At 37.5% G+C, this 27,143-nt stretch overlaps 2 protein-coding genes across 5 annotated transcripts; one reads left to right on the forward strand and one right to left on the reverse strand.

Moving 5' to 3' along the window:
• Positions 1–325: 325 nt before the first annotated feature.
• Positions 326–8,883, reverse strand: nudt8 (nudix (nucleoside diphosphate linked moiety X)-type motif 8). 2 transcript variants are annotated; one of them, XM_058799840.1, is made up of 5 exons: positions 8,628–8,883; positions 5,428–6,138; positions 5,223–5,355; positions 2,839–2,916; positions 326–651 (listed from the first exon to the last, which is right to left on the reverse strand). In XM_058799840.1, the coding sequence occupies exons 1-5, from the start codon at positions 8,720–8,722 to the stop codon at positions 643–645; spliced, it is 1,026 nt and encodes a 341-aa protein (XP_058655823.1). In that variant the 5' UTR covers positions 8,723–8,883; the 3' UTR covers positions 326–642. The 2 variants fall into 2 exon arrangements, with proteins under 2 accessions (XP_058655823.1, XP_058655822.1); XM_058799839.1 differs by lacking the exon at positions 326–651 and adding an exon at positions 1,223–2,009 and having other exon boundaries at positions 8,628–8,881.
• On the forward strand, positions 8,071–26,168 carry ftr86 (finTRIM family, member 86). 3 transcript variants are annotated; one of them, XM_058799838.1, is made up of 11 exons: positions 8,071–8,188; positions 8,943–9,095; positions 14,594–15,139; positions 19,817–19,912; positions 20,309–20,542; positions 21,738–21,897; positions 23,122–23,214; positions 23,294–23,407; positions 23,982–24,047; positions 24,144–24,346; positions 25,723–26,168. In XM_058799838.1, the coding sequence occupies exons 3-11, from the start codon at positions 14,630–14,632 to the stop codon at positions 26,056–26,058; spliced, it is 1,812 nt and encodes a 603-aa protein (XP_058655821.1). In that variant the 5' UTR covers positions 8,071–8,188; positions 8,943–9,095; positions 14,594–14,629; the 3' UTR covers positions 26,059–26,168. The 3 variants fall into 3 exon arrangements, with proteins under 3 accessions (XP_058655821.1, XP_058655820.1, XP_058655819.1); XM_058799837.1 differs by lacking the exon at positions 8,071–8,188 and adding an exon at positions 8,751–8,831 and having other exon boundaries at positions 8,943–9,099; XM_058799836.1 differs by lacking the exon at positions 8,071–8,188 and adding an exon at positions 8,751–8,831.
• Positions 26,169–27,143: the final 975 nt, after the last annotated feature.

Consider the following 27,143-nt stretch of genomic DNA (forward strand, 5'->3'; position numbering starts at 1 on the left):
TATTAAATTATATATATTTTTAATATAGCTATATGTAGAAAGTAGTATAGCTGGAATTAGTAATTAGCAAATTAGTTTGAAATGAATTAAATATTATAAATATTATTTTATTTTATTTCATTTATTGCAAAAACCCAGGGGACAACTCCGTAAATTATTTCCAGTGGAAATTGACAACAGTAAGCTGAATACTCCACTCAACAGGATCATGTAGTCGTGGTAAATTTGATTATAGCTGGAATTAAACTGCAGGAAAGTAGATGTCCATCTGCCGGACTGAGCAGATGCCTACTGTAAAAAATAAACATTCAACACATTTGCCATCAACCTTTAAAGCATCTGAACACTTTTATTATATGCACTGATGTTAAATAAAATGACATTTATATTAAGACTCACATTTAAAACAATCACCCGGGTAAAGATGATGGAGAAAAACGTATAATGTTAAATCCCAAAAGTACATTCAAATGTATGTGCTTTGTAAAAACAAACACTCCTGATTTCACTGGAGGCTTTTCTTAACAGCAGAGCAGCTAACCAGTACAATTCACTCTGTTGCAGTAGTCATTAACCCTAAACATACCAATGGGGAATCTCAGAGAAATGGCTGCGTCATATTGCATCGTTTTTTTAGGACCATCATGTTTTCTGCAACAGAAAATCAGTTTGTTTTTATTACATAAATATAATGTACTGTTTTTTATTTCCCTTTTTTTTTTTGGTGGGGTGAAATATGATCCAGACCTTTCTTGACAGTTTCCGTGAGATTCTGTAATACAGCGGAGTTAAATATGTTTAAAGTGATAGTTCACCCAAAAATGAAAACTCTGTCATTAATTACTTTAATGACACAAATTAACACAAATTAAGATATTTTTGCTGAATTCCAAGAGCTCTCTGACCCTCCGTAGACAGCAAGGTTACTACCACAATTAAGGTCCAGAATCGTAGCAAGGACATCATCAAAATAGTCCATGTGACATCAGGTGTTCACAAGAATACTTTTTGTGCACAAAGAAAACAAAATTAACAACTTTATTCAACAATTCTTGTCCCCGAGTTACCGTCGTCTTTCATTTTGGAGAGTACCCCCAGAACATAATCAACGTAATCAGCGTTGTTTACATTTGGAATGTGCGCACTTTATTCTGAATGTAAACAGCGCTGATTATGTTGATTATGTTCTGGGGTACTCTCCAAAATGGCAGAAGTCAGTAACTCGGGGACAAAAATTGTTGAATAAAGTCGTAAAAAATTTTTTTCTTTGTGCACAATGATATCTTGAACACCTGATATCACATGGACTACTTTACTGATGTGATACCCGATCTCTCGGCAATTCGTACTTATTTTACGAGGGGGCTAATTCGTATGACCTCACTCATACAAATTCATACGTTTTTTTGGTAAATCGTACGTATTTTACGAGTTGCACAATTCGTATGAATTTGTATGAATAGCCTACACCTGACCCCGCCCCTAAACCTACCCGTCATTGGGGTCTAGACAAATCGTACAAAATCGCACGAGTGAGGTCGTATGAATTCGTATGAATTAGCCACCTCGTAAAATACGTACAAACTGGTCGTGAGATAGCGTTGGATTCTGGACCTTGATCGTGATAGTAACCTTGCTGTCTATGGAGGGTCAGAGAGCTCTCAGATTTCATCAAAAATATCTTAATTTGTGTTCTGAAGATGAACGAAAGTCTTATGGGTTTGGAACGACAGGAGGATGAGTGATTAATGACAGAGTTTTCATTTAAGCAAGCGGTCTGTCTGCTGAAGGTGCTACTGAACCACACTGTGGTCCAACAGCTGCTCTGGTGGCACAATGATTTTGAGCGTGTGATCCAGGGCCACTGCTGTGAGGCCCCAGACACGATGCTTAGGGCTGAGAAACACTGGGAGTGTGTACCCATAACGATCTCCAGTGCGGAAGTGTGTGTACCCTCTGTTTTGGGGTTGACATAAATGCTCAAGCGTCAGGGTAAAAATCTCTTCCACCTGTCAGAGGAAGAAACGCAGTGTTATGCCTGGCTCATACTACAGGATTTTTTGCCCGATTTAGCCCCGATTTCCCCCTCCCGAGAATCGGAGGGAAAATCTTGTCGAGCACCTCGATCGGTCCCGATGTTCGGCGCGGGTTATCTGGTAATGTGAGGCGTTCACCGATAGAACTTTGCACCTCCCGATCCTCTAGCACACAAATCAGGGCCGCCACGATCATATCAAACATGTTTGATATTTAGGATTTAAATTGGGATGATGACGGCTATATGATTACGTCAGCACTTTAACAGCCAATGCGCGACCGCAAAACAGCTGCTGAACGGCTCCGTTGAATAGTGGAGATGGAGGAAACTGCTTCTTGAAGTTTTGTAGTAACACGATTGTCTGTATAATATGTCGAACACGTATCACAACCGATAAGGAGAAAGAGAAGCGCTGGGGTGAAATCACCTCAGTTTTGAACATACCTGGTGAGTGAAAGCTACTAGCAGGCTAGCTAACATATGTAAACATTGCTGACAAGCTGCTGCGTAAAATCATGTGAGGCGCTCCCTCTGGCATAATAATCTTAATAATATCTTGTAGTGTGTGATGCGCCACGAATTTCAAATTTTGTAGTGTGTGCATGTTTAAGATTTGAGGGAAGATAATCTGCAAAGATTCTCCTTATGTGTGTGCTGCAACCAGATTTCATAATCGGTTAGGATTTTAAAAATCATGTAGTGTGAGCCAGGCTTTACTCAACTCATATCTGAGGACAAAACAGACTGCCATGATTACGAAGAACTGAATAGATCATGATGGGATGTAAACTGTACTGTACCTCACTTGGATTAGGTCGAAAAGAGAGCGCCTCCAATGGTCCAAGATTGGCTATTACAGGCGCAATCATCAGTCCAGACTGCAAATTAGGAAAAATATACTTTAAACTGGAGAATTAAACTGATTTTCACTTTAGAAATGCATTCAGGTACATTGAATAGAGTCAAATGAGCATTCATAACCCTAAAAGCACGAGCATAGCATGTATTCATTTCCATCTTGTTACATTGGTATGAGCTTTGAGGTCGCAATGAAACCGATTATAAAACAACAGATTACAGAAAAATGTAGGGTGGGACTTAGTTCTTTGCATGGGTTGTTAAGATGTGGGTGTGACACTCAAAAGTGTATGCAGATAAACATGAGCTTGCAGTTGAGGGGAATGCATTACAAGTAACACGAGATATGTAATCAGATTACTTTTTTCAAGTAACTTGTAAAGTAATGCATTACTTTTTAATTTAGAAGGAAATATCTGAGTTACTTTTTCAAATAAGTCACACCAGTTCCTGTGTTTCTCATGTGTTGACGGACAGCTCTGGTGTTGAGAGAAATCAGGAGTAAGAACATGATTTTACTGTAGTTCTAGACTAAATATCAACATTATTTACTCATCTCACCTGCACTAAACACATTCAGTGTTCCTCAAAATCAATAAGAACAGTCAAATACAAACTCAGAATATGATGTAACCTGCAATAATATCCTAATATGTATTTAATCCCATTTTATTAACCAGTGTCTTTGCTGCTGACTTTAGATGGTCCAATTCAACCATACTAATGAGCAAAAATTACTTTAGATAAACTTAATATTTTTTAAACTTATATTTATTGCCGAGGAGTGTTGAACTTTCTTCTCCTACGTCCTATTCTTCATGTAATCCAGAACAGCAGCAAAACATTACTTTCCATAACAGTAACCGAGTAATGCAATTAGTTACTTTTTTAGGGAGTAACAATATTGTAATTCATTACTTTTAAAAGTAACTCTCCCCAACACTAGTCACTTTACGACCAATGACAATTTACAAATACTACTTTCCAGCAGCGCGGCCATGTTTTGTTGAAACATACTTTAAGTACATGAAAGTACATCTGGCTGCGCAAGCTCAATTTTATACATCTAAAATGAGTCGGAGCACATTCATAATCCAATGCAAGTAACATCTGTAACTCTATCAGCCCCTTGAACACTGAGTTTTATTACCGCCAGACCAATGCAAGAGAGCACATGAAGTTTGTTCAGTCAGAATGCAAGTTGTAGGGCCCTATGATTTCTGCAATGCGGACGGAATCACAAAATCCAGTTATTAAAACGGAATTTACAGTTTGGCACAGAATGTCAAGAAATTTGTCAAAATTTGGATGAATTAAACAAAAGTAGTTCATTAAACTTAAATCAAATCGCTATATAGACTAGTATCTGTAAATATTAAGCCGCAAAAAGACTATTTAAACATAAATCCTGCATGTTCCGTGTGTCTCTGTGTGAATAAATAACGAAGACGCGCGGTGGTGTTGTGTGACCCTCGCGGTGATTTCAGCTTCGGCCGTCGCATTTCATTTGAGTAAAAATAGCGTCACATCATATACACACATAGAAATGTAAAGGTCTACACAGCAACCCGTCAAAATAAAAGTTCAGTTTAACTTTAAGACATTGTGCCAGAAATATATTACTATTATTTAGTAGAATGTATTACTACTACTAGTATTGTTGAACAATTAATAAAAGTTTATTAAAAGTTTAAGGAATAATCACACAATATGAATTCTTCCATGTAAATCATCTTTTTTGCCAAAAAAAGTTTGTTTAATCTTCACTAATTAAAAGATAAATTAAATTAATGATTCAGGACTTCATCTGATAAGCAAAAAAATAAAATAAATACACATTACAAAAAACATTTCATGAGGCTATTGTGAGAGTAAATAAATTTGTTTTATGCATTCAAATAATCAGACATGCTAAAACACAGAATTTGGTAACAATAAAACATAAGGTAAGAACAAAATAAAACATTTCACAGGGCCCTAAACATGTCATTTTTGTTAAACATAAATAAATTGATGTTAAATTGTATAAGTTTCATGATTTTAATTAATTAGACGTTTTTTTATTAATAAAGTTTAATTAAACTATTAAAAAGGAGTCCAGAAAAAAAAAAAAAAAAAAAGGAAAAAACTGAATTTGGGAAAAAAAATAAAACTGATTTATAGGGCCCTAAAGTTCACAACGGACTCTTACACTCGTGTCCGCATTCACTTACTTGAGTAAAGTATGTTTCCAGTCTAATACCTCATAGATTTGAAATATTAATTAAAACCTTCAACTCAACATCACACATACTGTGCTAACAAGCAGAAAGTGCAGCACGCTCACCATATCCCGCAGCGGTTTGAGCACACCCCACACTTTATCCTCAGTGACGTGGATCCCCAGCTCCTCGCGCGCTTCTCTGAGAGCCGTGTCCACTACAGTCCTGTCAGACGGGTCCTTCTTTCCTCCTGCGAAACTAGCACAACAGGGATGAGATGGGCATTCAAATGAGTTCAGAGGAGCTTTAGTTCTGGACGTGAGGGCATACCTGACATCTCCTTTGTGCCTGCCCTTGAGTTTGGCGGATCTGAGGGTGAAGAGCAGCGCGGGATCCCCGCTCACGGCACACAGACACACCAGCACCGCAGCCCAGCTCTTCCCTTCCCGCGCGTACAGAGCAGCGTTAGCCTGCAGCGAGCGTTTGCAGCGAGCCTCGTTCCCTGCAGACAAACACTCGTCCGTCACAGTCCGCTGAGGGGCGTTTCTGTGCAGCCCGCGAGTCTGAGCTGCAGCTTTAAAAACACCCAGGCCGGTGTTAGACAACCGGCGGAAGATGCTCGTGCTATTTGTGCAGCGTTTTAAGGCGTAGCAGCATCTTTTAATACTGCTTTCAGGAGAATTCTGGCATTTTCTTCGATTAGAGGGGCTTTGTGAGGGAGACGTGTGTAAAAACAGCAAGAAAGCATCTGGTATGTGTAGCCAGTTCATACAGCCGTAATTCATGTGTGTTAATAAGAAACGAGTGCCAGTGCATATCCGTATCGTGGCCGGTGGACATACATGTTTGGGAGAGTCCAACACATCAGAGAATCCTCTAGAAACGTGGCTGTGAGGAGGTGCTAGAGGGGTGCAGAGCTGCATGCCGTCTCGTCTCAATGCAGAAGAGCGGCTGCACAGCGTCTGTTCACGAGTGTCTCTGAGCATCAGCACCAGTCTGAGCTGATTTAAGCACGTCTTCGTGTGTGGAGTCCGAAACATCCTGAAAGAAAAACACAGTTCAACATTAACACAGCCGATTCTTCTGGTTTTATCTGTCTGAAGCCTAAATGGTAAAGACTAGAGGCCTGTACGAAGATGCTAGCTGGATTTAAGCTGAAAAAAAAACAAACCAATACAATCAAGCTGATGCTGATCATCAACTTTTCTCCGTCAACTCAGGCTTTGATCCCGAGTTCTTGATTCAGGGTTCCCACACCTGGTTAACTTCTAATTCAAGGACCTTTCAGGTCCAATACCCTCAAATTCAAGGACTTAATGTGGGGACACATTTCAAGTGAGAGCAAAGGTTACATCGCGTCAGCTTGTAAGATACATTGCCACAGTTTTCATGTGTCAAACACAACTATACAAAAAAGCAATTTTTTTGTTTTTGCATTTATTTTTGGGCATATGACAGAAATCTGATATTTGTCGTATTTCTGTTTTGCATAAAATTGAATAATATTTGGTACATACTATACTGTATTCTAAAATAATCTGATATTAACTTTTGCATGGATTTTATTGAAAAGAGCTTAGGCTCATGTAACCAGAAGTTTTAAGATATATGAATATGCTTAAGTTTTTCTTGCCTCATGGCTTTACATGATCTTAACAAGCAAAGCAATTCAACATTACATCCTTTGGATCTCTGGCAAGCCATTCTTTGTAATCTTCTTTGGTGAGCCACATATCTAGAAATTTGCATTTTTCCAGGCATCATGTTTCAGTGGTTTCAGCCTATTTTTGCAATGTTTCACGGTGTGTCTGTGAAACGTTGAGGTAGCATCTTAGTAGCTTTGTGTGCATGTGAACGTCATGGCAACGAACAACACAAAGTACCTCACATAGGAACACTTAACATAACGCATAAATGTGCAACGCAAATCAAGCAAGCTAGTAGTTTAGTTTAGTTTATTTTCTTATATAGCACATTTCTACTGCCTTCAGAGCAGCCCAAAGTGCTGTACAATGCATTCCAGAAAAACCAAACACATAACAATGACAAACACATCATCTTAAAACAGAAAACATACATTACGTCTCTCCTAAGTCAGATTCAAACACCATAAAATAAAAATGCTTCTTCAAACCCGTTTTAAAAGCGAACACTGAGGGGGCATCCCGAATGTCTAGAGGTAGATTATTCCATAGCCGAGGACCGGCAATCGAAAAGCCCCGATCCCCTTTTTCAAGGACCTGTATCTATGTTTGTTTATTTTCAAAAACTTTCCAGGGCTTTGAAAATTTTTAATCAGATTCACAAACTTTCAAGGATTTCAAGGACCCGTGGGAACCCTGTTGATTATCTATTCAGCACATGCACAAGTGAACAGCCAATCACATGACGTGAAACAGCCTGAGAGCACAATTCAATGCACTCTTTTGCTGTAGATTAAGGTGGTTAATTTAATGTATGTTTTAACTGTTTTAACAAAGTCTCTTCTGCTCACCAAGGATGCATTGATTTGATTAAAATACAGTAATGTTGTGAAATATTTTACAATTTAAAATAGCTGTTTTCTATGTGAATATCCGTTAAACTAATTTATTTCTGTGATGCGCAGCTGTATTTTCAGCATCATTACTGCAGTCTTCAGCGTCACATGATCTTCAGAAATCATTCTAATATGCCGATTTACCGCTCAAGAAACATTTCTGATTATTATCAATGTTGAAAACAGTTGTGCTGCACAATATTTTTCTGGAAAAAATAGTCGGAGTTAAACAGAGGTAGAAAATGGGACAAATACGTTTCATGTATAATTGTTTTTAAGTATCTGGAGACAAACAAATTAATCAAAGTCATTAATGATAACAACGAGCTGACATGAATCATGTCATGATACTCTCTCTGGCATGTTTGCTGTAGCAGTGCTAAATCACAGGTGTGAGGTTTATAAGGCGTATCCATCTGATTGGAGCTGGTTGCACATGGTTTCTAGCTGGACCATGCTGCACATTTATGGCCTTTAATTGGTCTGAACTGATCAAAATCATGGATCAGCTGGACGTGTGGCCTAAAATCACCTTGATAAATTGATTGAGAGGTTGGTAAGACCACTTGGATCAGAAACAAACCAACTATCAAACATGAAAATGTGTTCAAAGGTTATTTATAGTTTTAGTGCATTACTATAAACACACATTCGAATTAAAATCTAACATTAACTGAGACAGAAACCTTGTGGCATTGTTGTTTAAAGTTGAACAACATTCAACTTTATACTAAAGCTTTAGTTCAATAAATAACGAACATGAGAGAAACAAAGTGGGGCAAAACAACACCAATGACATTAACGACTCGTTATCACATATTAACATAAAATAGTTGAGGAAAAATTAATCACTAAGTTTCTCATAACTCCTAGTGATCAGCCATTTATTCTTTTAAACACACGTTCTTCCACAGCATAATCTACAGCGGTGTGAGCAAACGTTAATAAGTCACAATAAAACATTTTTAAAAGGAGGCATTTTATGACTCACCTTAAAATAACTAAATCAGCACGGTGTCGTTTGACGGATGTTGTGACAGAAGCAGCTTCTTCTTCGGTGTGTGTTTGAATCTTCAACCGCCGCATGGCGCCAGCTACTGGACAAACACAGCACTGCAAGACACAGACAGCGGATAAATGATCAAATTAATTTATTACATTAACATTTCACGGTTGATTAGTCACATATTTGAATGTGATTAAAACTGATTTAACTCATTGACATTTATTCATACACTATAAAACATTTATTCGCACACGTATCATGTTTTATTTGTAATCAATTACTGTTGTTCTCTTTTAACAGCGTCTTGTTCACACATTTATTTTTCATTTCGACTCATCAGAAGGAACCGGATTTCAAAGATTCGATTCATGAATCAGTCGCCTCGGTGTGTTCAGAAATGCATCACTGATATTCTGAGTTTACACCAGACTGCTGAATTCTGCTTCACAACGAGTAAGTAAGTATATTTAGGGTCGCAGGTCAGTGATAGTGTTGATCTTTAGCCTAACAGTGAAGCTACACACTTGCAAACAGATTGTGTCTCTGGTCGAATTTGTTAAGAACCAAAATATAGAAGAGCCTATTTAATACTTCTTGAGTTACAGGCATGCAAACTTTGGAGAAAGAAAGAAAAGAAAAGAAAAAAATCCTGCCTTTTCCCATTTTTGAACATTCACTATTAATGCAACAAAAATAGCTAAAGATAACAAATTGTACTGACAGACCTACTAATCTGTGTAAAAATAACATCATGATGCTTTTTGATCATTTTTACCTGAGTCATTTTTACCCCGCTGTAATTTGGCTTCAAATCTCAGGTGAAAATTGTAGTTTTGACCATCCTCTGTTACTCAGTGAATATACATCAATGGCATTTAATAGTTTGGCTTTCATCATTATACACATTTATCTTTTTCAAGAAAAAATGTTAGCAAAATCAAAAATATAAGCTGAGAAGTTTCTGAAATTTGGTTGATTTGACATGGAATGACCCCAAAAACATCAATTGGATATTATAATAAATATTTTATTTATGTAGACGGCTACGAACATTGCTTAATAGAAAGTTAACCTGTCACTAATCATATTATTATTATTATTATTATTATTAAAAGTAAGGGATATTGATTTGGCAGCCATTGATTTCTATAGATGTTTACTGACTAGGCCATTTTTTTTCTTATGCTTTGACCAAGTACTGATGCAAAACAAGGACATGTCAACAAAGTGACTTTGTAGCGTGCTGTGAAGGCATTGTAAGTCTAGAAACATGAGTTTGAAACTTGAAACATGAGTTTGTTGTCTCAGAGCCATCACAAACTTACATGGAGTGTTCCTTAGTCATTTATTTGCAGTCCTTTTAGGGAACCTCTGCCTTGTTTGGCCCAAATTGTGCCACGTACCCAAACTTCTTAATGGTTGGCAGAAGGGGGGTATACAATTTTTTTGACATGTAGCTTCAGTTCAAACATCTTTTACTGTACAAGTGCCATGACTCATAGAAAATAGTGTTACACAAAAAGAAGAACTCGTCTCATTTTTACACATCTTGCTGCATTAAAAATGCCATTTTCAGGAGTCTTTGTTTTTGAAAGATATGGTCATCAGGGCTGCGTTTATTAGCTCAAAATACGACCTGTAGTATTGTGAAATATAATTACAATTTATTATATCTGTTTTCTATGTGAATATCTGTTCAAATGTAATTTATTTCTGTGATTAAAGCATCATTACTCCAGTCTTCGTCAGTGTCACATGACATTACATTCTGACTGTCATAATGGCCTCTTGCGTAATATCAAAAGGTAGTCTAGTGCAAATCTAAAACATACACATCACATCCACATAACCTTTACCTGATAGTGCTTTAAAGCAGAAAGAAGGAAATAGTCTTTAAAAAACATTGCATTACATCATCGTCTTCCATCACGTGCAACATGAACATATCTATTAACATCTTGAAAACCTGTATGAGTGTGCTCCTGTAAGACCAGCTTAGACCATCGTGAAATGATAATGAAATGCATGAAAACATTCATGTTTTTGTATCAAATCATGGCATAATTTGTTACAAATATTTTAATATTTTCCTTTCGATATGTTCACTTGTTGTAATGGGACTAGAGCGTGACAACGGAGCTTTATTGTACAGATCGTGGTCAAGACAGGCAGGGTTGAACACCAACAAACAATAGTATCCAAGGCAAGACGAAGAGTAATCCAAAAACAGGCAATGGTCAGGGCAGGCAGCGAGCAATCATAGAAACAAGGAAACCGTCCAAGGTCAAAAACACAGGCAAGACAAGATAGGGGTGTGCGATATATATTGTCTGCGATAATATCGTAATTGTTGTTTTAACGATGTGCGATTTGACATTGAGTATTTTGCAAAAGTCAGAGTGCACGCTTATATTACATGAAGTCTAGACTAGTGCGAGAGTGCATTTAGAGTGTTCTTTCACTGCATGATTCAGTCTAATAAAATGCATTTACAATTATCACAAATTCAAGACATGGGGGCAGAAAATGTAGGCTACAGTACACCCCTCACATTACAGCAACAATTTTAGTGTATCTTCTCAAGGGACAATACTATAGAAATGAAACTTGGATATATTTTAGAGTAGTCAATGTGCAGCTTGTATAGAAGTACAAATTTACTGTCCTCTAAATATAACTCAGCATACAGCCATTATTGTCTAAATAACTGGCAACAAAAATGAGTACACTCTAAGTGAACATGTCAAAACTGTGTGGGCATCATTGTTATCCAGCACTGCTTTAATCCTCCTGGGCTCGGAGTTCAGCAGAGCTGTGCAGGTTGTTGCTGGGATCCTCTTCCACTCCTCCATACTGACATCACGGAGCTGCTGGATGTTACACACATGGTGCTTCTCCACCTTCAGCTTGAGGATGATCCACAGGTGTTCAATAGGGTTCAGGTCTGGAGACATACTTGGCCACTCCATCACCTTCAGCTTCGCCAAGATGTCATCTGCCTTGCTGATGGTGTGTTTGGGGTCGTTATTATGTTGAAAAACTGCCGTTCGGTCCAGTTTCTGAAGGGAGGGCATCATCTTCTGCTTCAGAATGTCACAGTACATGTTGAACTCCATGCTTCCCTCAATGAGCCGCAGCACTCATGCAGCCCCAGAACATGAAGCTACCACCTTCCACACATGCTGGACACCATCTGACCCTCATCAGATCAGCCTCATCTATCTGAGTCTCATCAGACCACAGGACATGGTTCCAGTAATTCTTGCTCTTGGGCAGGTTGTCTTCAGCAAACTGTTTGCGGGCTTTCTTGTGAGCCAGCTTCAGAAGAGGCTTCCTTCTGGGACGACCGCCATGCAAACCGACTTGTTGTAGTGTGAGGCGTATGATCTGAGCGCTGACAAGCTGACCTTCCGCTTCTGCAACCTCTAAAGCAATGCTGGCAGCACTCATGCGTCTGTATTTTGAAGCCAGCTTCTGCACCTGAAGCACTGTGAGGTCTGTTCCGAGTGGAACCAGTCTTGGAAAACCTCTGTATGACGCTGGCCACTGTACTGTAACTCAGTTTCAGGGTGTTACCGTACTTCTTATAGCCCCGGCCATCTTTGTGGAGAGCAACAATTCTAATTCTCAAATCCTCAGAGAGTTCTTTGTCATGAGGTGCATGTTGAACATCCAGTGGTCCGTATGAGAGAATTGTACTCAAAGCACCAGATTTTAGCTGCTCTGATCCAAGATACACAAATTTGTATAGTCCTTTTGCATGGTTAAATGACGTATAGCTGTTATTACTTAGTGTACTCACTTTTGTTGCCAGCTTTTTTGACAATGGCTGTATGTTGAGTTATTTTCAGAGGACAGTAAATCTTTACTGCTATACAAGCTGCACATTGACTACTCTAAAATATATCCAATTTTCATTTCTATTGTCCCTTGAGAAGATATACTAAAATGGTTGCTGAAATGTGAGGGGTGTACTCACTTTTGTGAGATACTGTATATATTTATACCACTTCATATAGCCTAGTTAATCAATTTCGAAGAGTGCCGTTTTTCTCCAAAAATTACCATGATTACAAATGTGATATTGAATTTCAGTTCATTAAACAAGAAGTTTATTAAGAGACTTAGGTTTTAGACGCCATATTTCCTGTTTTTGCGCTATTTCGACAACAAAAATCATTCCAAACACCACGGCACTGTTTTGCGTCTCTGAGCAACATGACGGTGTTTCGTTCCTGAATGAATCAACCGTTTAAATGATTCAGTTCAGTCGCAGTGACTCACTTATTAACATCGACTTGCTGCCACCTGCTGGCGGTTTTAAATTCACATTCAAAGTATCTTTTATTATTTAAATAATTTCAAATATCAGTATTCAACGTTTTATGTTTAATATATCAAAATTATTTATGCATTTGTAACTGCAGGTTAAATGCATTCATGTCTTGCATTAAACAGTGTGTAAACACATCTAAATGCCACTTCAGATGCAGTTTCTGATTACAATACAGTAAGATTTTTATGTTTTTTTTTAAGGCAGTCTCTTATGCTAATCAAGGCTGTATTTATTTGATCAAAAATACTGAAAGAAACGTAATATTGTGAAATATTATTGCAATTTCTAATATTGGTTTCCTATTTAAATATACTTGAAAATATAATTTATTTCTGTGATGCAAAGTTGAATTTTCAGTATCATTACTCCAGTCTTCAGTGTCACATGATCCTTCAGAAATCATTCTAATATACTGATTTATTATAAGATTTGAAACTGTTGTGCTGCTTCATGTTTTTATTTATTTATTTATTTTTCTTTGGAAACTGTGATACTTTTTTCTTTGATGATTAAAAAGTTAAAAAGAACACCATTTATTCCAAATAAAATTGTTTTCTAACAATGTAAGTCGTTACTATCACTTTTTATCCATTTATCACATCCTTGCTAGATAAAAGAATTATTTTCTTTGGGAAAAAAAAAAGTAAAAATGTACTGACCCCAAACTTTTGAATAGTAGTGTATATTGTAACAAAATTTATATTTTTAATAAAAACTGTTCTTTTTCACTTTTTATTTATCAAAGAATACTGAAAAAAGTATCACGGGTCCCAAAAAAATATGAAGCGGCACAACTGTTTCTAACATTGATCATAAATCAGCATATTAGAATGATTTCTGAAGGATCATGTGACACTGAAGACTGGAGTAATGATGCTGAAAATACTGCTTTGATCACAGAAATCAATTATATTTTAAAGAATATTTCACAAATAGTTTTTTTTGTTTTTGTTTTTGTATTTTTTGATCAAGTAGATACAGCCTTGATGAGCAGAAGATGAACGTTGATGAACGTTTTTGAAAAACATTAAAAGTCTTACTGATCCCAAACTTTAGAACGGCAGTGTATATATATGTATTAATGAGCTCTCGTTCTCTTACTAATAATGTTTTATAATAGTATTTATGGTAATTGTATACACACATGCCATTTTTGACAAAAACATTACATATTACTTACTGATATGCAGTTTCAAGTTGGACATGGAAAGGTGGTTCCTAAAACATTACAAGGGGATGCACTGATGTCGTAACTTCATAACTATGTTAATGAAATACTTATGTTAAAAAAAACCCCCAAAAAATCCTTTCAATACTTACAGACGTCACAAGGGGAATGTTAACAACATAATAGCAACGTTTATACAACGTTATCAGAACCTTTCATGACTTAACACAGCCTTTTTACAACATTGCATTTCAAACCTCCGATCCCTGACCAGATACACAGGTTTGTCAGCCTACCTTACATTTTATTCTAGCTGTGTCATTTCAGTCATGGAAAATGTGTGTAGCGCTTGGCTAGAACCATCCAGAGAACTTGTACTTCTAGTTTTAACCACACCCGTTCTGGTTTAAAAGGAAATGTGAAAAGCCTTCGCCTGTGCTTTTGCAGAAACCCTGGATTGTTCATCTACCTCTTTTCAACATCATGGCTACAACAGACTGGGCTCCGGAGGCGTTTGCTTGCCCCATTTGCTTGGACATTTTGAAGGACCCTGCTACCCTTCCCTGCGGTCACAGTTACTGCCTGCTCTGTATCCAGAAGCACTGGGATCAGACAGCGACGAAGGGCTCCTATGAATGTCCTCAATGCAGACAGCATTTCAAACCAAGACCCGTCCTGTCCAGAAGCAACGTGCTTATGGAAGCTCTGGAGAAGCTGAGGCTGAGCAGGCAGGACGGCCCGGACTCCTCTGTCTCTGTGAGTTCAGCAGGGACCTTCTCTTCTGATCCAGCAGGATCTTCAGGAGCTCCTGCGTCTGAGACCGGACTGTATCCCTCTCTGCCCTCCAGCTCTCCGGAGCTCTGCCCGCTCCATCAGCAGGTGCTGGAACTGTACTGTTGTGAGGACAAACAGTGCATCTGTGACGAGTGTAGCTTTCTAGGACACAAAGGCCATCAGGTGGTCCGTCCAGATGAAGAACAACAAAAGATTCAGGTACGCAACTGCAACTCATGTTTGGGTAAATCTCTCAAAACCTGTCAAGAACGTCATGTTTCACCCCAAAATGTAAAAAAGAAAGAAATGTGTATTCTCACAAAATAATCCCAGACAGGGTGACCAGCGGCCATAAACACAGCCGCTATGTTAAAGGGGTCATCGGATGCCCATTTTCCACAAGTTGATATGATTGTTTAGGGTCTTAATGAAAAGTCTATAATATACTTTGGTTAAAATTTCTCTAAACACCCTTTTTACCCTGTCAAAAACAGCTCTGTTCACAGCTCTGTTCACAGCGAGTCATTTCGGTGCATGGCCCTTTAAATGCTAATGAGCTCTGCTGACCCCGCCCTCTCATGATACTGTTTACTTTATCCTCAGAACTTGCTAACTAGCACATTATTACGAAAGGCGATTTACAAAGATTCATAAAAACGTACTCTCTTCTTCTGGAGGTGAAGCTGGATCACGAATGATTGGCGCGAGCATAAACACATTTAGGTAGATCGGGGGCGCATTCCCTTCAAAAACAAACTTAATCCACTGCGTCTTCAGTGGCTCAGATGTATGTTATGTAATAATGATTCTATGTTCATTATTCCATCCAACAACAAAACACCTCAATCGTTTAGGAGACATTCTTGTCTACATCTGCTCCGGCATCGAAACAATGACAGTTCTGATGACAGTTCACTCAGGGCGGGGCTGTGCTGAAACACCAGTGTCAATCAACAATCATGGGAGGGGCCTGGGTCTGTGTGACATCACACATACAAGAATCTGAGAACGGCTTGATTTGAGAAAGGGGATATTATAGGGATTACATTTTATTTTTTTTATCATTATAGGGTGTATGTGTACAAACACTGCCAACACACATATATGTTCAAACAACATGTAAAAGTGAATTTTGCATCCAATGACCCCTTTAGGAGCCTTAAAGGGATAGTTCACCCAAAAATGAAAATTAGCCCATGATTTACTCATCCTCAAGGCATCCTAGGTGTATATGATTTTCTTCTTTCAGACAAATCCAATTGGAGTTATATTTAAAAACGTCCTGGCTCTTCCAAGCTTTATAATGGCAGTGAATGGGTGTTTTTTCAATAGTCCAATAAAGTGCATCCATCCATCATAAAAAGTGCCTCACAGGGCTGCGGGGGTGAATAAAGGCCTCCTGTAGCAAATCCCTGCGTTTGTCTGACCAACTAGCTGTTAGTCAAGGGATAATCTGTGTCTTTTCCGATTCAAATTATTCAAAATTTTTATGTAACTGACTTTAAGTTGCGATGTTAAAAAAAAAATCTTGTAACACTAGTCTAAGCAGTTTATGCAACCAACCAAAGGGTTTTATTTGCAATAATGACCTGATAACTTGCGTTATCCTATTTATTACATGGCTACATACCAAATAAATAACTATTTGTGCATGAAATATTGATCTGAATTGAAATTATTGTATCATGTGAGAAAAAAAAGAGAGCAAGGATTCATGAGATGCATTTAAGAGATTTAGACAACTTTGTCTGCATAGAGCGGTGCCTAAATAATCATATAATGTGATTCTTTTTTCTCACAATATCGTATCGATACTTCAGGTGCTTGTATTAATATTTTGAATTGATGTATTCATCAGTGTTGTATAAAGTACTCAATCATCACGCTTAAGTAAAAAGTAACTATCTTTATGAAAATGAATTAAAAGTTAAAGTATCCAGAATTCTTAAGTAAAAATATTAAGACAACTTATTTTTAACCTGTAAAAATGATCAAGCAATGTGTTGCAGTGGCGGTGCACCAACAACTCATGTGTCTAGAAATGATCCGATCAATGAGAAGCTGATTGGAATCAGAAATAATTGTTTTGTATGAATGCGAGATCTTTCAGCTGGCCCAGTCACATTTTGATTACTTTAGGACTTCAGCAGCATCAGTTTCATTTCATCACTGGTGTGATAGCTTCAGAAATGTCACAAAGCTATGAAATTGTGCGTTCAAAATAAATCTCTATAAACAAATCAACAAAACCTGCTCTCAAAATGTGTGTAACTATTGAAACACATACTACTGTTTTAATAGGGCAACATTTGATTTGAATGAATACACATTACTCATCTAACCATGGTTTTTGTGTAAAAAGTCTTTCCATTTAGGCCAAACTTCCTACACGTGATTGGTTATTTATAGTCTGGAATGTTTCCTGTTAACTGAAAAACTGTCATGCTAGTATGAGTAGTGAGTGTCAGAACAGCAAACTAAACCCTCTTTTTCTGTCTCACTGATCTGTGATGTGAGAATGGGATGTACTGCAATAAATGAAACCTAGTCAACTGGAGCACATTCAACAATTGACAATGACAAAAAGCATGCTTAAAGAATACGGAGAACAGCATTTATTTAGGCATTCATTACATTTCTCTTAAAGAGGCGGTTATGTTTAGTTTCTGTATGAAAGGCTTGTTGATGTACAACAATTGTATTTTGAAATTAAATCTATAATGCCTTTGAGTAGTTTGTCTGTCTGTAGTAGATGTGTGTTACAAAACCGTGATATCCACTGAAGATGCTGGTAAATGGAAATATAACACTTTATTTTAGGGTCTCTTAAAGGGGTCATATGATGTTGCTAAAAATAACATTATTTTGTATATTTGGTGTAATGCAATGTGTTTATGCGGTTTAAGGTTAAAAATACACATTATTTTCCACATACTGTACATTATTGTTGCTCCTCTATGCCCCGCCTTTGTGAAACACTCCGATTTTTAAAAAGCTCATCGTTCTGAGAAGCAAGCCTTGCTCTGATTGGCCAGCTATCCAGTGCGTTGTGATTGGCTGAATACCTCAAGCGTGAGATGGAAATGTTACGCCCCTTACCGTATTGTGATGCCGTGTCCCGGCGCGACGCGACGAGACTAAAACAATAAAACCTACTACAAATGAGGTATTTGTTGCATCCACTGGGGACATAATTACTGATTATAATGACTTATACTGTCTTTTTACATAAACATTACCATGTCTGCATTTGTGATCGGAGAAACGACAAACAACAAGCACTACTCTACACAGCTCAGAACTTGCGTTTGAGTAGTCAGTGGCAAATTCTTTAAATATGAAAACATACTTACAGGCTGTGAGTCAGAAGTGCCAGACTGTCCTTGCAAAGTTGGAATCGCCCCACTTTATAGAAACAGGCTTTGTGCAGCTGGCAGCTACTCTCAGGTTCAGGAAATAGTCCTCCGTAAAATGCGCTGCACACACTCTAATATTTGGGTTGAACTGTTCTGGAACAGTGTTGTAAATACAACTTAACCACTGATTTCTAGTTGTGTCCTCTTTTGGAAGCCCAAACAAAGTAGTTTCACTTTCACAACGAAACACAGCATCTTCAGGACATGACACCAGCAACAATACTACAGCGAGAATAAAAGTCCCGCCCTCTTTCATTGCGTATAAATTTGGGCTGTGTTTTGAAAATATTCCCACATCATGACGTGGACATGTGGGGGCGTGTTTGAATGAGCCGTTTTAGGAGGGCGTGGAATATCCAAGCGGCAACCTTCCGCTCCCTCTCGTGAAGCCAACACGGAAGTGACTAAAACTGCAATTCATCGACTGGCCGCTGGAGGCAATCCCATAGACTCCCCATGTTAAAATGCCCAACTTTACAGCAGAAAAAAACATGTTTACAGCCTGGTGCAAAAAATGATTTTGGTCTATATAGAAAATTCTGCCCTTCATGACAACTGTGAGGGGGGTGATTTTTTTTTAGAACTCATCTGTTTAAATTATATTGACCCTTAAAGTTCTGCATAATTAGAGCGTGGCCAGTTGAGTGACAGGCGGATTGCTGCTGCGGTCACCACTGGCGAGCTAGGTGGGCGTGGTTTCAGCAACCAGCTCCACCCATGTACCGCCTTTTTGCCCATTTTCGATTATCCAGGAGTGACGTGTGGTGACGCACTTGCCAAGATGGTGGCGGTCGGCTCCGCCCAATTTAGGCTTCAAAAATGCTCCTCAGAAACCTACAGGTGACGTCACGGACACTACGTCCATGTTTTTATACAGTCTATGGGAATATCTCTTTGGTTTTGAGATTTTAGTCTTTGCAACAGAGAAAGGAAAACTTGAAATCTCATCATATGACCCCTTTAACTAGTTACTGCATATTACTAGAATATTAGCCATTTATTAGTACTAATTAAGTACATATTAATGCCTTATTCTACATGACCTTATTCTACATCCCTAGTCCTACCTAATACCTAAACTTAACAACTACCTTACTAACTATTAATGAGCAGCAAATTAGGAGTTTATTGAGGGAGAAGTCGTAGTTAATAGTGAATAAGTGTTCCCTATTCTAAAGTGTTACCGGAAATATTTAGTGGCCTCCCAAGCTATCAGATATCAGTTTCAAATATAGGAGTTGGAAAGTTAATTAATTGGTTATTGATGACTGTGGTCTCTGTGACTGAAATGCAGTAACAGTTTAGTTTATTAAAAGTTGCATTGGATGCATTAATCATGGGAATGAAAGTAAAAATGTTCTAACCCCTAAACCATTTACTGCTGATTGCCTCTTCAAATAAGACTGGCCAATGGCTGTTTTGTGCTTTTGCTCTGTATGTCTTGGACTGTTGTACATTGACATTGTATGTCTTTATACAGCAAGAGCTGAGGAAAGTGAGTGATTGGATACAGGGGAGCATTGCAGACAGAGAAAAGCTTCTTCAGAGTCTTCCTCAGGTTTCTCAAGCACACAAGGTAATAATCACATAGGACATGTTTTGCCTTTGTGTCTCAGTAATGGAACTGGTTGTTGCAGTTTTTTTCAACTGCTTACATTTTCAAAACACACAAATCCAAGAATTGCACACACAAAATGCAAAAAATCTCTTGCAAAATGAAGCACTGCATTCAAAATATCACAAACACATCTCAAAAGCAAACATTTGCAAACACCTCTGCCATAATATTAATTCCTGTTAGATTTTTGTGTGTTACAGAGAATTGTGTGCCGTGTTTTGTAAAGTGTTTTATGAAATTGAAAACTGAGTCAAAGGCCGAGAGATTTGGTGTGTGCTTCTGGTGTTTGAGTGTCAGCTTTCAGGAATTGTGTGACAAGTAAAAAACGGTAAGACGTGAGTTTGTCGCTCTCAGAGCTCAGTGCAGCAGCTGCTGATGGACAGTCAGGCGGTGTTTGCGGATGTCTTGAGGAGCATTGATCTCAGTCACTCTCAGGTGCTCGAGCTTCTTCAGACGCATGAGAAATCAGCCAGCAGCCGCGTCGAGGCCCAAACCTACAGCCTCCAGCAAGAGATCACCAACCTGCACAAGAAACAAGAGGAGCTGAGGAGACTGGACAGCATCCAGGACCCCATCACCTTTCTGAATGTAAGTGCCTCGATTCGGCTTTAACAATGGCAGGCGTGTAACATCAGTCTTTGCAAACAGAGTGTATGAAAACACTTAGCTCTGTTTATGTTTTGTTTAAAATCACTGCATTTATAGATAAATGTCCTTTTTTTTTTTCTCTGTCTGTAATTTTTTGTGTAACGAATATGTATTTAAGTCAAAGACAAGACGTCACGTTTTGGGGTCCACATCAAATTAAATTTTACAAAAGTGATTTTATATACACAGAAAACATAATAAATGCAAGTCAAGTGTCTACTTTTATTTTTCAAATACACTCTTAAAAATAAAGGTGCTTAAAAGGTTCTTCACAGCGATGGCATAGAAGAACCATTTTTGGTTCCACAAAGAACCATCTCTTTCTTACCTTTCTAATAATCTGGAGAACCTTCTTTCTTGCCACAAAGAAACAGAAAGATTCTTCAGATGTAAAGGTTCTTTATGGAACCATTTAGACAAAAAAGGTTCTACGGCATCATCAAGCACCTTTATTTTTAAGAGTGTAACTTGTGAAAATAAAATGTCAAAATATGGGTAAAATAATGATCGTTATTCAGTGTAACAGATATATTTAAATAAAAATGAAACGCTTATTCTGTCTAAGGTTTATTATATTTTAAATGATTAAAAACAAAAGCTGACAAATGGGTAAAACCTAGTGGATTGAAGGATTGTGGCAAAGATTGATAAAGATGATTCATTAGTATTATAGGGGGTTTAATGTCAGCTAATGATATGCATGACGAGATTTATTGGTATTTAAACTACTGTTACACTGAATGACATTTTAGTGTGTGTCTTCAGTAAATCATTGTAAAAATGTACGATAATCATAAGTTTTCCTCAGACAAAAATCTAAATAAACATCACACATTCTGCAGAAAATGAAATCTGTATTAAACTTTTATTGTTTTGATGCTGGAAACCCCTTTTCATCTTTGGTCCATCTGTGACTCATGACCTGCAAATCCTGCAGTAAATCCTGTTTTCATTGACACTGTTACTTATATATATATATATGTATGTGTGTATATGTTTTTTCAGAAGATGATTTATAACGAGTTATTTGGTTGATGTCACCTTGGGTATATAATTTGTATAAATGACAAATAATAGGGAAAGGTTGTAATATTGACATTACCACTGTGCTGAATCTCACTCGTATCTTCTGCAGACATACATGACCGTGGATGCTATGGATCAGGCTGGAAATGCAGTGATGGGGATCTGGAGTCCAGAGTCTGTGATATCTGGGGTCAGACTGTGTCTGGACGCTTACAGACAGGCCGCGCTAAATCTTACCAAAACCAACCTGGCCAGCATCTTTAGAGTGGGTGAGTTGTGTTTCACTGGACTATATCTTATAATATGTGACCCTGGACCACAAAACCAGTCGTAAGGGTCACTTTATGGAAATTTAATTTATCAAAAATGAAGTTTTGATATATTTATGGTAGGAAATTTACAAAATATATTCATGGAACATGATCTTTACTCAATATCCTAATGATTTTTGTCATAAAAAAAAAAAGTATAATTTTGACCCATATAATGTATTGTTGGCTATTGCTACAAATATACCTGTGCTGCTTATGACTGCTTTTGTGCTGCAGGGTCACATATAAAATAATATTTTCTAGCAGAATAATCCATGTCTTCCTGCCCAGTCATCAGCATTTCTAATTTTTTTATTTTTTTATTAATTTTTTTAATATTTTGACATTAATCGATTAGTAAAAGACAAACTGTCTGTATTTACATGACCACGGTAACATCACTATAATGCATGGCCTTTTAATGGCTTATTGATTTTAGCAAAATTCCAAAATGGGTAACACTTTACTTAAAGCTTTTATATATAATACATTTATAAAAGTAGCTGATTCTGCTTTATAATGCACCTTATAATGCATTGTGTGATCTCATGAGCAATCGTAACCATATTATAATATACTTATCTATTCATTGTTACACCTTTAGAAACTATAATTTATTAAAACACATGAAAATCAAACTTTCAAATATTATAATGCATTTTAACCTTGCTTACAATTATTTATGAAAAGAGTAATGCATTACAGCGTACATTATATATATATATATATATATATATATTTTTTTTTTTTATAATGGATCATATGTAAAGGCTTTAAGTAAAGTGTTACCATAAATTGCAATGAATAAATACATTGATTTTCTTAATAATAAGAATGAATAATTCTTCTGCTGATTACTTCATTAAACTAACTCTGTTTATGGTTGCCGAGCAGCATAACAGATGCTTATTTATTATGTCACATGTACATTAGCATTTTACAATAGCAGAATTTAGTTTTATTATTGTTATTTCATGTCCTCTGCATATTGTAATGTACATTATCTATGCAGCTAAAGTCTCTACAGTGCAGTGCAAATAAAAGTAATGCTTTAATTTGACATCACAGTTAAATTTCAGGTCAATGTGGTTGTAAATTTGACTTTTACAAATAATAAGCCAATGTATTAGTGCTGTAAAGATCAGCAAGCATGCCTTTTGACAGTCTCGTGTCGTCCCGCAGTCAATGATGGAGCTGCACAGGCACATTCATCCGGTCAGTCGTGTGATGGAGGTCCCGTCTCCAGCAATCCGCAGCCGTCCTCACAAAACACAGGTAAGCACAGTTTGTCATTACAGTATTGTTAGTGTACAAGGAATTTGTCTTGCTTGATTGTGAACTGTTTTCCTCTCAGTTACAGAAGTTAAGTCGGAGTCTGTGAAAGCAGTTGTTAAACCCAAAGTCCAAGCTTCCTCTGCTGCAACACAAGAACATCACAAGAAACAAGCGTGTCCCTCTGCCAATCCAGGTACATCATCTCCACTTCATCGTCCTAAAATATGCATGTATTACACACAGTTTTTGGATGGGTCAAATGTGACTTAGACATGTTTTCATGAGATTCACCCATTATGTTAAATGTGACCCTGGACCACAAAACCAGTCATAAGGGTACATTTTTTGAAATTGAGATTTATGCATCATCTGAAAGTTGAATAACTAATCTTTTCATTGATGTATGGTTATGTTATGATCGGACAATATTTGGCTGAGATACAACTATTTGAAAATCTGAGGGTGCAAAAAAATCTAAATATTGAGAAAATCGCCTTTAAATTTGTCCAAATGCAGTTCTTAGCAATGCATATTACTAATCAAAAATGAAGTTTTGATATATTTACAGTAGGAAATTTACTAAATATCTTCATGTAACATGATCTTTACTTAATATCCTAATGATTTTTGGCATAAAAGAAAAATGTATAATTTTGACCCATACAATGTATTGTTGGCTATTGCTACAAATATAGCTGCTGCTTATGACTGCTTCTGTGCTGCAGGGTCAGGTATATAGTTTAAACCTCTTTATTGTGTCTCTACAGTGGAGGCATCAGCATCCTGTTGTGTGTCAAATCCAGCTCCTAAAACCAGAGAGGAAATGCTAAAATGTGAGATTGTGTGATTTTTCTACTTCATTCATTTGGTTGGGCATTTTTTTTTGTTCTTTTTTTTCTTCATATGTAACGGTGTGTATTTCCTTTCAGTCCGCATCGAGCCCACGCTGGATCACAGCAGTGCTTTCCGTCACATTCGTCTGTCTGATGGATATCGCAAGGCCACTCTCTGCGCAGAGAAGCAGAATTATCCGGAGCATCCGGACCGGTTCATGTTCTGGCGGCAGGTGATGTGTGTGGAGCCGCTGGCCGGGAGCCCGTATTACTGGGAGGTGGAGTGGACGGGACAGAGGGTAACAACAGCTTTCACAGTAGCGCTGTCAGACGATGAATCACATCCAAAATAAAACAGTTTGTTTACATAATATATGTGTGTGTATTTATTTAGTATATAAACACACACACATGCATGTATATATTTAAGAAAAATGTTAAATTTATATATAATATAAATTATATGAATATAAATATATACATGTAAATATTTTCTAAATATATGCTATATGTGTGTATTTATATATGCATATTCATAATAAATATACACAGTGCACGCACACATTATGTAAACAGAAACTTTTATTTTGGATGAATCGTCTTGACGGCACTAATTCACAAACTACTCAGATACACTGGATGATTTGCAACTTAAAATGAATGTTTAGGTTTTACACACAAAAGCCTTACGGTCAAGGTGCATAGAAGCTATTGTTGCAAAATTAGTCACAGGAGTGTAAAGCCCAAGATGTACTTTTATGTATTTATTGGCATTCATAATCTTAAAAGGATAGTTCACACAAAAATGAAAATGTGCTGTTAATTTACTCACTCTCAGGCCATTTTTCGTCGGTAGAACAGTAAAGAAGATTTTTAGCTGAAACCGTGCTCTTCGGTGATTCAAGACTAAATTAATACCAGTGGCTTCTGATGATATGTTAAGGTCTTATGAAGCTAAACGATTGGTTTGTGCAAGAAACTGAACATTATTAGTATTACCTGTAATCCAGAGCCTCAGGAAAATAAGGAAGTCTGAATCATTTTTTTCAGACAGTTCATTTCAAATTGGACTTAAGCACATTCAAATATGAGTTTGATCGAGTAACTTGTAGATCTGTGCTGCTTTCAGATGCTTCAGTCTGATCTGATGAACTGGTTAATCTAGTTCATTAAAAAGAACCGGTTCATCAGTTTGCTTGAGGCTAATTCATTCTTAAACGTCTTTTGCAGTTAATATCTTTTCATTTTTTGTGACCCTGCTGCCCCTTTGAACATTTCTTGTCCAATGGTCACACCTTAATTTAGCTATTTCTATAGTATTTCATCCTTTTCAGGGGCATTCAATATTTTTTATTTTTCAGTGTGTTAGATCACTTTTTTGGCCTATATTACCTGTAAAAGAAAACCTGCTTATAAATGATACACAACTGTATATAATTCACTTTTCACTTGCAGCCCTAGTTATAAATTCACTTATAAATAATTATATACAAAATTAATAGCAATTCTTAGGATCGATGTGGTCTGGATATGATTAAATGTGTTTGGAAAGGTACTTTTTCATGCAGTAAAAAATGTATTTATTAAGCAGAAGCTTTATCTAAAGTCATGATATTTCATTTATAGCTATTGGATTTATTCCTTTGGTCTCATGACATTCATTTGCTCTCTTCAGGTGACGATCGGCGTGGCATATAAGGACATAAAGCGCTCTGCGTCTGACGACAGCGCCAGATTGGGTCACAACACGCAGTCCTGGAGCCTCTACTGGTCCGGCAAGGCCTTCTCTATGTGGCATGATGGGAAAGAAACCGCACTGGTCGCTCCCAAAGCCAAACGCATCGGGGTTTATCTGGACCAGCAGACCGGCGTGCTGGCATTTTACAGAGTCTCGCATAATCAGGCCCAAGAAATATGCTGTGTTCACATGCGTTTCGACAGACCTCTCTTCCCCAGCTTCCGCTTCTGGTCCGGAGTCGGATCCTCCATCACTATCTGTGAGCTCAGCTAAAGAGAAGAGAACGACTGAAAAAAGATGAAGAACGTCAGCTGTTAAACATACACCCTTATAGCAATCTTTATCTGTTTTTACGGTGAAAATAAAGTATGAATACTAATGCATCATAAGTGTGTTTGTGAAATGCATATTTATCAGTAACTTACACTTGAATAAAAGCTGATGCATGTGAGCATTAAGCACAGTTATCTTCAGTGTACAGTAAGCAGCGGTTAAACATTTTTAGTCAACAAAGTTTGTCCTGGCAGCAAGAGCGGCGAGGTCTATAAATACTTGGAGAAAGCGATCCGTCAGCAAGTTCCCAAGTGTCCCAGAAAACCAGGAATTTTAAAATGTTTTCCAAGCCTTGAAAAGTCATAGAAAATGAGAAAATAAATAAAGCTTGTAATGCTGAGACAGACACTGATGAAGCACCATTACCGCTCTGTTCACGAGTCACATGTCTGTTCATATTGTATGTCAACATAAATGTTTTGAATGTGTACTTGTTAAGAGCAAGTAGATCCATTACTGGCCACAAACCCCCATCTTTCTTTGGAATTATACAATAATGAGTGAAAACCTCTCTGAGTTCCCCCCACTGGAGCTCCTCCTGTAGCTCTATTGTTTCTAAAAGAGGAAGCGAGGATATTTACAGATGCTACAGATGCAATTGAAAGGACAGGGTTTCACTGCAAACTCCAGGTTGGAGCAAGTTTCTTTCAGTTAGATTTTAGTCTGGGACTAGGCTGTGAAACCGGGGGGTGTGTGTTCTTGGAGCTGAAGTGCTTTGAACACATTTGGGAACTTTTGCTTTCATTTCTCAGACCACAAGCTGCTGTTGACTGAGTTTTGAGCTGAAAAAGAAGAAGAAGGGGGAAAAAAAGCACATTTTTGTTATTTAAAATGGACATTTCCAAACACCTTTAAGCTAGTAGCATGACCACAACGAACTAAATAGATCAATAAATAACACTTTCCAGGTATTAGATGAATGAAACGACTCTAGTCTGTCTGCACGTAGGCGCCGCGCCGGTCACGTGATACGTGTTACTTTTCTCAGCGCTGTCTGGTTGTGGCCCAATCACAGTGGACTGGAC

Source organism: Onychostoma macrolepis, chromosome 15 (genome assembly GCF_012432095.1).
Source record: "Onychostoma macrolepis isolate SWU-2019 chromosome 15, ASM1243209v1, whole genome shotgun sequence".
NCBI classification, from domain to species: domain Eukaryota; kingdom Metazoa; phylum Chordata; class Actinopteri; order Cypriniformes; family Cyprinidae; genus Onychostoma; species Onychostoma macrolepis.

Coding starts and splice junctions, on each gene's coding strand:
- ftr86 (XM_058799838.1), top strand. CDS start 14,630: ATGGCTACAACAGACTGGGCTCCGGAGGCGTTTGCTTGCCCCATTTGC. Junction 21,898..23,121: donor GGCCAGCATCTTTAGAGTGG/GTGAGTTGTGTT, acceptor GTCGTCCCGCAG/TCAATGATGGAGCTGCACAG. Junction 23,408..23,981: donor GTGTCCCTCTGCCAATCCAG/GTACATCATCTC, acceptor GTGTCTCTACAG/TGGAGGCATCAGCATCCTGT.
- nudt8 (XM_058799839.1), bottom strand. CDS start 8,722: ATGCGGCGGTTGAAGATTCAAACACACACCGAAGAAGAAGCTGCTTCT. Junction 6,139..8,627: donor GCTGATTTAGTTATTTTAAG/GTGAGTCATAAA, acceptor TTTTTCTTTCAG/GATGTTTCGGACTCCACACA. Junction 5,356..5,427: donor AGGCACAAAGGAGATGTCAG/GTATGCCCTCAC, acceptor CTGTTGTGCTAG/TTTCGCAGGAGGAAAGAAGG.